Source organism: Sander vitreus, chromosome 20 (genome assembly GCF_031162955.1).
Source record: "Sander vitreus isolate 19-12246 chromosome 20, sanVit1, whole genome shotgun sequence".
Lineage (NCBI taxonomy): Eukaryota > Metazoa > Chordata > Actinopteri > Perciformes > Percidae > Sander > Sander vitreus.
The window spans coordinates 27,476,580-27,486,678 of NC_135874.1; the positions used below are offsets into that span (position 1 = coordinate 27,476,580).

A 10,099-nucleotide genomic window follows, 5' to 3' on the forward strand; every position below is an offset into this window, starting at 1 on the left:
GGGAGAGAGAGAGAGACGTAAGGGAGAGAGAGAGGGAGGGAGGGAGAGAGAGAGGTAAGGAAGAGGGGGGGAGGGAAGGAGAGAGAAGGAAGGGAGAGAGGTAGGGGAGGGAGGGAGAGAGAAGGAAGGGAGAGAGGTAAGGGAGAGAGGGGGAGGGAAGGAGCGAGAGAGAGAGGGAGGGAGAGAGAAGGAAGGGAGAGAGAGAGGAAGGAGAGAGAGGTAAGAGAGAGAGAGGTAAGAGAGAGGGGGGAGGGAGGGAGAGAGAGAGAAGGGAAGAGAGGTAGAGAGAGAGAGAGGGAGGGAGGGAGAGAGAGAGGGAGGGAGGGAGAGAGAGGTGAGGGAGAGAGAGAGGGAGAGAGAGAGAGAGAGAGAGAGAGAGAGAGAGAGAGAGAGAGAGGAGGGGAGAGAGAGAGAGAGGGAGAGAGAGAGAGAGGGAGAGAGAGAGAGAGAGGGAGAGAGGAGAGAGAGGAGAGAGAGGGAGAGAGAGAGAGAGAGGGAGAGAGAGATTTTTCAGATGTTGGCAATTAAACAAAGAAACCACGATTACGATTCCTTTTTGTTCTGTTTTTACAACTTTAATCTTGGGTCAGTTTTTGTGAAAACCCCTCTGTGTTTCTTCTGCAGGCAGCGCTGCTGGCCGGAGGCGGAGACAGCGCGTCATACTGACCAATGACGAGCTGCTGTACGACCCCGACAAGGACGACAGGGACCAGGCCTGGGTGGACGCCCGGAGGAGACGGTAAGACACCCAGAAGGAGTCACTCAGGCGATACTAACCATCTGCTTATCCTAGTCCCTCTTTGCCAGACCTTCACCTGGTGGCTAAGGCTGCGTGGTACTTTCAAAACAAAAGCACTAGCAGATGCTTAAAATAACCAAAATAACAAAACTAACGATATAAACGAGCTCATGCAGCTGTATGATTCAAGCAAAACAGAAGCTAAATAAATACATATTTATATATATATTCAATGAATAGCTCCAACAACAGCTTTGACATGAAAGGGGAGCGAGAGGGGGAATGACGTGCAGCAAAGGGCCGCAGGTCGGAACCAAACCCACGTCCACGGTGGGTCACATAGCTCTCCGCTGTGAGCGTCGTCCAGCAGAGAGCCCCGAGCAGAAAACAACAACACCTTTAAACGCAAACTTACCAGTGCAAAGATAGCAGAAGAGAGTTAATAAAGACTACCGTATTTTCCGGACTACAAGTCGCTCCGGAGTATAAGTCGCGTCAGTCAAAAAATGCGTCATGAAGAGGAAAAAAAACATATATAAGTCTCACTGGACTATAAGTTGCATTTATTTAGACATTTATTTTACAAAATCCAAGACCAAGAACAGACATTTAATCTGGAAAGGAGAGTTATTAAACTCCACAACAGCAGCCAGAACAAGGGGCTGAATACGGTAGGTGTCCTCTACGTTAACGTAACACATTAACAGTTATTAAACTACCCAACAGCCCCCCAGAACAAGGGGCTGAATACGGTAGGTGTCCTCTACGTTAACGTAACACATTAACAGTTATTAAACTACCCAACAGCCCCCCCAGAACAAGGGGCTGAATACGGTAGGTGTCCTCTACGTTAACGTAACGTAACAGCTCTGTTGACGAGCCTCTCCCAGCAGCACGTTGTTCAAGCACCCATCTGTGGACTCCTTCCTCCAGCTCTGGCCATCTGGATTTCAGCGCGACTAGCTTTCTTTGTTTTCTTCATTGCAGTAAGACTAACCTTTTCTCCAGTCCCTCACAAGTTTCTCTCTCACTCCAAACTCTCCTTCTGCTGCTCGATGACCGTTTCCGGCTGCGTGTTTTACTACCTGCAGTCTCCTGCAGCTTCTTTTCTTTCTCAGTTGTCTTTAGGAGCAGCGTATAGTCGTCACAAGCCTAGAGCGCCTCTCGCGGCTGTAGACGGTAATGTTTTCAGCATGAAATAACATTTAAAACATGTTACATTATATATATTTTGATATATAAGTCGCACCTGACTATAAGTCGCAGGACCAGACAAAGCATGAAAAAAAGTGAGACTTATAGTCCGGAAAATACGGTATTTCAGTGTTGTCCGTAGCTTTGAGGAAGACGTAGGTGCGTGTATTTGGCGGGGGGGGGGGGGGGTGGGATTTAGGCCTCCTTCCTCGAGAAAATGTTACGTTTTCTCTCGTTAAAAAAACATGCAATTTCCCCGTACATTGTGTGGCTCTTTGTGGGTTTTTACATCTCTGTCACCTTCGTCAACTTTTAGTTTTTCTGGGTCTTTTGTCTTTTTTCTTGGACATTTTTGTTGTTGTTTTGACCAAGTTTTTGAAGCTTTTTCCGACATTTTCTGTCACTTTTTGACATTTTCTCACTATTCCCGAAGTTCTTTGTCACTTTTTCCAATGTCTTTGTCTATATTTTTCTGTGTTTTTTTTTAGTTGTTTTTCCCCCCCGACATTTCTGTCACTTTTTTCAGTGTTCTTCAAATGCTATTAATTAAATAATACACCCAAAGTCAATGAAAAATAGTGAACTGGTCAGTTATTTAACTTGTGAAGAACGTTGTATGGAAACATCCACATTATTTATTTTCACAGTTTGGTTGAAGGAAACTCAAATTTCTGATATAGAAACCTTTTGAAAAATGGGTCAGATTTGACCCAGAGGACGACAGGAGGGATAACTGATCTCATCGTTAAACAGTAACATCCTCCTCCTCCTCCTGGTGTCTTCCTGTGCAGGTACGAGGTCAGAAAGCGGCCCGCTGCGGGGTCTCGGTCGCAGCCTCGGACGTCCCAGAGTTTACCGAGCAGCGACGCCGTCCTCAACTGTCCCGCCTGCATGACCACTCTCTGCCTGGACTGTCAGAGGTGAGGCTTCACAGCTACAAGAGTCACAGTTTAGACATCAAGGAATCTACTTACTTACTTACTTACTATCTTACTTACTTACTATCTTACTTACTTACTATCTTACTTACTTACTATCTTACTTACTTACTTACTTACTATCTTACTTACTATCTTACTTACTTACTTACTTACTATCTTACTTACTTACTATCTTACTTACTATCTTACTTACTTACTTACTTACTTACTTACTATCTTGCACTTACTTACTATCTCTACTTACTTACTTACTATCTTGCTCACTTACTTACTATCTTACTACTTACTTACTTACTATCTTACTTACTTCACTTACTATCTCTACTTACTTACTATCTTGCACTTACTTACTATCTTGCTTACTTACTTACATCTATCTTGCTCACTTACTATCTTACTTACTATCTTACTTACTTACTTATCTTATCTTACTTACTATCTTACTTACTTACTTACTATCTTACTTACTTACTTACTATCTTACTTACTTACTATCTTACTTACTTACTATCTTACTTACTTACTTACTATCTTACTTACTTACTTACTATCTTACTTACTATCTTACTTACTTACTTACTTACTTACTTACTTACTATCTTACTTACTTTCTATCTATCTATCAAATCTACCTACTTAGTTACTATGAAATCCATTTGCCTGCCTATCTATTCTATCTATATCCATATATGTTTTTTGTGTGTCCACTCAGGCATGAAAAGTACCGGACGCAGTATCGAGCCATGTTCGTCATGAACTGCGCGGTGAAGAAAGACGAGGTGTTGCGCTACAAAACGCAGCAGGAGGTGAAACCGAAGAAGAACAAGAGGAAGAGGTGGTCGGGACAGACAACAGAAACGCCCATGGACGTGACCCCGGACCCGGCGCCGGCAGGGATGGACGCCGACGAGGTTTACCACCCGGTCCAGTGCACCGAGTGCTCCACGGAGGTGGCCGTGTTCGATAAAGACGAGGTCTACCACTTCTTCAACATCCTGGCCAGCCACTGCTGAGACACACAAGCAGGCTCTGATATTAACTGTTTGACTCACTGGCCAAGCTGACAGATCCATGAGAAAGATCAGCGGCCAGGCATCTTTTTTATGGAGCCAAAATAATAAATTGGGTTTTCTTTGTAACATCACAAAACTTTCTGTGTGGGGTTGCAACCTGCTGGTTCATCCTCTGGTTTTAACGTGCTTTCTTTTGGGAAGCTGGCTGCCAAACATCTCCACATAATGGCTAATTAATTAGTGGTGGCTGGCTTCAAAACGGACTTAAAACGGACTATAAAACTGATTGAAATCTGACTAAAAAAGTGACTGAAAACTGGCCGAAAAACACGCTCCGAGCAAATTGATCCGTCATAAACACTCTGAGTCAGGCTACATTTCCATCGCTACGTTTTGGTTTAAAAGGAATATCTTTCTACGTTCTCCCATTCCCCCTGCTCTGGTGTTTCCCCCTGCTCTGGCGTTTCCCCCTCTCATTCCCCCTGCTCTGTTGTCCCCCTCTCATTCCCTGCTCTGCATGTCCCCTCTCATTCCCCCTGCTCTGGCGTGTCCCCCTCTCATTCCCCCTGCTCTGGTGTGTCCCCCCTCTCATTCCCCCTGCTCTGGTGTTCCCCCTCCTCTCATTCCCCCTGCTCTGGCGTTTCCCCCTCTCATTCCCCCTGCTCTGGCGTTCCCCCCCTCTCATTCCCCCCCTGCTCTGGTGTTCCCCCCTCTCATTTCCCCCTGCTCTGGCCCAGTATACCAGGATGATGATGAGATATGAGGTTTGGGCGTGTTAGTTTAAACAGAGATTAGTTCTTCTACTGGAGATACAAACACTTGGTGCACCGAGATCACTTTGGGATCAAAACGTAACGCTCAAAAACCAAAACGTAGCGATGTGACTGAAGCCTCAGTTAAGAACAGTTTGTGGTTTCCCAACTTTTTTGGATTCCAGCGGGATGCCGGGAGCATGACGTCTATCTGTGGCATATTTAACCTCTTAAAGGTGCCCTGCCACACGTCTTTCATTACGTTGTGGTAATGTCTGAAGGTCTACCATGAACTCTGTAACATTTTTTTGTGGAAAAAAGGCCTTGGTTACCTTGTTTCGAGCCATTCTAGCGTGGTATAGAAACCCTGCAGGAAGACTCAGCTCGATTTGTGGCAGTTCTCATTAATATTCAACGAGCTAAGCTGCTCGACTCTGATTGGCTAACAGCTAGCCAATGAGAGCCTGGCTATCAGAATCCTTTACCCAGCGCAACTGGGCGAGCTCATGAATAGTAATGAGCTCAGGCAACATGATGTCAGACTGACCAGCTGTTGTAATTGGCCTGATTTCTCCGCTTAGCTAGCAGTGGCTAGAGCTGACAGAGGAGGCAGCAGCTCATCTTCACATTCACCACATTACACAAACACATATGGACCCAACAACATATTTAAAAGAAATACAAGGAAAAAACGGTTTTTGTGTGGCAGGACACCTTTAAAAAAAACTGATTTCCCTCATCATCGTCTGGGGCGGGGGCGAAATTGTTACAGCACACAGTAGTATCCAGACTGATATCATGAAGTGGCGTATGTATGACACGCCAATCGGTACGCCATTATTGGCGTGTTATCAAGACGCATACTCGCTTTTTCGCGTGTTTATCAACGCCGTTTGGCCTCCATTGACTTACATTGCCTTGCGATTGCGAGTGAATGGACGCCGTAGCGAGTAGTATGAAAGGGTGAAAATCCGTGTAAGGAGGTTGGTCGGGGGATGGGTCAGACACAAGAGATCATGTCCCGCGTGTGGCGTTTCCTAAAGCCAACCCCGTTTTTTGTTTTCCTAAAACCTGCATGTGACGTTACCCACGTGCGGCGTAGTCTCGCGATAACACGCCACGTGGCGTGTATGTTTACGCTGTGACGTCGCAGACTGCCGTCCGCTGTATACAGCGTAGACATACGCGCAGATAGCTGAAAATGCGTACAGATAACACGCCACTTGGCTTATGAAAGTTGGCGTGTATGTTTACGGGAAGCCATGTCACGTTGAACATTGAATTAATGGTTAATAACAATGTACTCTGCTCAGATATAAATGTTTATTAATGTGTTAACTTGCTGCCGTAGAAACATAACAGATGAAAACACAAGTCGTGACACGTAATGTATGTACTGAGAGGGAAACCTTACTGTTGCAGATAAACTCATCAGTGCTTTCTGTTGGACAAACGATGAACGGAGACAGTTTCTAAACGTTTGACATTTCTGTTCTCAGATTTCTTCTAATTTAACGGCAGACGTATACCGAAGGCCGATACCGACGTACAGCAGCTAAGAGAACACGTATACTATATTATGGATGCACCGAATCCAGATTTTTAGGGTTCTGCTGAGTCCTCGTCCCGTCCTCAGTCCATGAACACAGTCAACACATTAATGAAGTAAACAGTGACTGTCCTTCCTTTGCCGTACCTGAAGTTGCTGCATTCTGGCTGCTGTCTGTAGATTCCTTCATGCTCAGCTCGTATTCTTCCAGATGTTTCATACCAGATGTTGTAACAGCGGTGATGTTGTGTATTGTTTAGGGTCCTCGCCACCACCAGACTAATCAGCATTGCAGATTGAACATGTAGCTGGACTTGAATGGCCTTCTTTTGACTGAAAGTACTGCCAAACAACACTTTTTCTGCTCACCAGTTCCATTTCCACTTCCTCTCAGCCTGCTGCATTGAAGCTCCACCTACGTAAACACCTTCCTGTAATCAACGGCGCCGTCATTACGGCGACCAGCGTAGCGCGGAGTGACAGCGTAGGGTTCAGCAGAAACCCAACCTCCGTCAAAAAGCCCAATATTCAGCCCAATCCTGGATTAGGTGCATCCCTGTTACTATACGTGGTTTAGTTGTTTTTTTTAACCACTATCGCCATCATTTGTCGGGGTTTTTAACACTTTGTTTTCATGAGTTTTCCAAAACAATACGTTGACATGATGTTTCATCCCAAGTAATAACAATAAACAGGAAGATGAGTAATATTAGGTATTAAAAACCCCAAAAGACAGCAACATCCAAAACAGACAATCACAACAAAAAGGAAACGAAAAAGGACCAAAGCAAGGCTCTGTTAGATCTGCATTATCAGTCAATATTTATTAGTAGAGTCACTTAATTGTTGTTTCTTCATCATGAGACATTTAAAACACAAAATAGCAATGTATGAAAATCTAGCATAGTCATTTAGTTGAAAGTATGAAAGGAAGTAGGGAGGAAAGGGGGGAGAACACGATGACCAATTATATAAAGCTAGTTTCATACAAATAAAACAATGTTGTACAGAGAATAACCGTTTACTCAAACTCGATCAGCACTTTATTTTGAAATTGTTCTTATTTTGCATTTTATTTACATGTATGCATTACAAACCGTGTAAAAAAAAAACTGTAATACATCACTTATTGTCAAGTAGACACAAATAAACAGATACACGTAAAACATGCCAGGGGGTCAGCAAAGAATAGAAAATAAATAGGAAGCATAATCTTTTTTCTGTTTTTTGTTGAAGTAATTGTCTTTATATTAACACATTAAAGAGAGGTTTTACTTTTCTGAATGTTAAAAGAATATTATGAGATTGATAAGAAGCTATTGGTTCCCAGATATAGTATCGTTTTCTAGCATAAGTTCAACGTTACAGGTAATATTGTGAAATCTACAGATATACGCTACTATATTTACTACACTTTATTTTGAAATCCGGATGTTGGAACTCCCTGGGCTGCATTGACGTCAGAGCCGTACGCCCGAACACGGAGTTGTGATTGGCTGAAAACGATTCCCTTATTATTAAAGGTCAGAAGCCACCCGAAAATATCCTACCACCACGGGAGTGCAGTCACACCTGTACTGTTCAACATCATGATACATTATATTTTGTAAAACTTAGATTTATACAGCAAATCGGATTTTAAAATGACATGATGTTACACACTCCTGTACACTAGGAGGCGCTACGTACCTAAACGTTTGCGATCCGCCATTAAATAAGAGAAAAGGAAGACGGAAAATATCCTACTATCACGTAGAAAGAGGAATAAGTTGGCAAAAGTGAAGTTGGAGTTGGAACAATGGCCCTGGGTGACTGTTGGAAGCAGTTGTCCTGGTTTTACTACCAGTATCTTCTGGTGACGGCGCTGTACATGCTGGAGCCCTGGGAGAGGACGGTGTTCAGTATCCTTTTCCGTGTGAAGCTAGCAAGCTAATGTGCTAACTTTAGCTAGAACGTCAGCAGAGCTAACATCGTTTCGCCCGAAAACACAACGCTCACGTTTCTAATGGATTTCACGTATTTCAGTTGTGATGTGAATATCAGTTAAGACATTTTACAAATTCATAGGGGTATGTGGCAAAGTCGGCATACATAAATAGTACAGTTCAATTGTTGTTTTTGTTGAAATGAGAATGTTTGCCAGTCAATAACGTGTTTCAAGACAAGTTGTTTACAAAACAGAACAACGTACTTATTTTTTATTAATGCCGAATTCATGGGCTGCCCATAAAGTTTTAGAAAAAGTGTCACATTTTGTTCCATAAGGAAGTTGTATTTACATAAATAGCTAATAAATGACGGATCGTCAAACGCACATAAATGTAAACGGACCCTGGCGTGATTGACTGAAGTATTTGGCGAAAGAGAACCAAAAACCTCGGATTTGTTATAACAATAACGTCGTGTTTTGAGTGCCGAGTTAAAGACTCTGTGTTCATGGATTAGAAAATGTCTCAAACTTGGTTGTACTACTCTTATACCTTTACCTACACGTAATAACGCGTTAAAGAGGTATAATTGCTAACGGAGTTCAGCATGTGTTTGTAAAAGAGGGGCGTTTAGGCTAAGCTAACTGCAGCCGTTAGGGGTCGTTAGGGAGCTTCTTAACAACAGGCAGCTGACTCACACATGATGGTTACAGCATGTTTAGTTATATTTTAGATAACAGAAGCTCAACCTAAATTAAACCGGGTTAAAGTAACCCGGAAAGTCAAAACCCGAAGGAGGGGAGGGATCGGCGGTTAATATTTAAAGTGTATTGTGTTAATGGTGTTATGGCTGCACTTGGCTCGAGTAAAAATACCAAAATGTAGACCTTTACAATGGAATTTCATTGCTAGACAACAGCCTGGCCCCTTGTTAACTAACTGCCATTTATAATAGTTTGTTTACAACTGGTAATTACTTGAATCTTGATTTTTATTTGACATAAAGGGTGTTTTTTGGCTCTTAATTGGGACACAAAACTTTGGGCTCTCTTTACTTGTGATGGGAAGTTGTCATGTTTAGCAAAAAAATAACATAAAAACTAGGACAGACGTCAACTACGACTCCCAAGGTGCATTTCAGTAAGAAACACCCAATCACAGAGGTTAACGTTATGTTGTGTGCGACGCTAAATGAAGTTTAAGATTACTTTTAGTAGAAAACTGATACAACCTCAACAGTTTCATTTAGTTTTTTTCCATAACGGGTTCAAGATTTTGTCTATAAAGTGTCAGAAATTAGTCCCAAAAAACAAAGTGCTTATTATGATCGACCAAATACCCGAAATATATAAGGTCTGACGTGTTTCCAAATGTCTCCGGTTTAGGGTCTTGGAAATGTAGAGCAGGGGGAATGAGAGGGGGAAACACCAGAGCAGGGGGAATGAGAGGGGGACACACCAGAGCAGGGGGAATGAGAGGGGGACACACCAGAGCAGGGATGGGACTGAGCAGGGGGAAACACCAGAGCAGGGGAATGAGAGGGGGAAACACCAGAGCAGGGGGAATGAGAGGGGGACACACCAGAGCAGGGGGAATGAGAGGGGGACACACCAGAGCAGGGGGAATGAGAGGAGGAAACGTAGCAGAAGATATTCCTTTTTACACTAAAACGTAGCGATGTAAATGTAGCCTGAAATATCCCTAATGGAATATTGACTCAAATGAAAGAGAATGAATGACAATCTGCATGTACTGTATACAGATTTACGGTAACCAAGTTACTCCGGTGCATGTAAACGTGTAAAATAACCTACATAAGCTAATTCCCCACAGTAACCTGAGTGCGTATGAACGTATCAAATGTCCTAGTGTCTCCTGATAATCCACAGAACACAATGTCAACAGCTATCACTGGAACTACTCCCTTTTAAAAGTGATATTCAACGCTCATTTTCAGGTTCATACTTGTATTTAGTGTTTCTA

The 10,099-nt window shown here is 43.1% G+C and overlaps 2 protein-coding genes across 3 annotated transcripts in view; both read left to right on the top strand.

The window, feature by feature from the left end:
- The window catches only part of eapp (e2f-associated phosphoprotein), a 6,907-nt gene extending 2,894 nt beyond the window's left edge, over positions 1 to 4,013 (top strand). For both annotated transcript variants that reach the window (XM_078278092.1, XM_078278093.1), the window contains exons 4-6: positions 625 to 739; positions 2,725 to 2,853; positions 3,587 to 4,013. In XM_078278092.1, the coding sequence (XP_078134218.1) occupies positions 625 to 739; positions 2,725 to 2,853; positions 3,587 to 3,887 (545 nt within the window). In that variant the 3' untranslated portion in view covers positions 3,888 to 4,013. The remainder of the gene's footprint in view (positions 1 to 624; positions 740 to 2,724; positions 2,854 to 3,586) is intronic.
- A 3,856-nt stretch (positions 4,014 to 7,869) lies between these two features.
- sptssa (serine palmitoyltransferase, small subunit A) overlaps positions 7,870 to 10,099 on the top strand; it is a 7,509-nt gene continuing 5,279 nt past the window's right edge. The window contains exon 1 of the mRNA XM_078276953.1: positions 7,870 to 8,089. Coding sequence (XP_078133079.1) covers positions 7,987 to 8,089 — 103 coding nt within the window. The 5' untranslated portion in view covers positions 7,870 to 7,986. The remainder of the gene's footprint in view (positions 8,090 to 10,099) is intronic.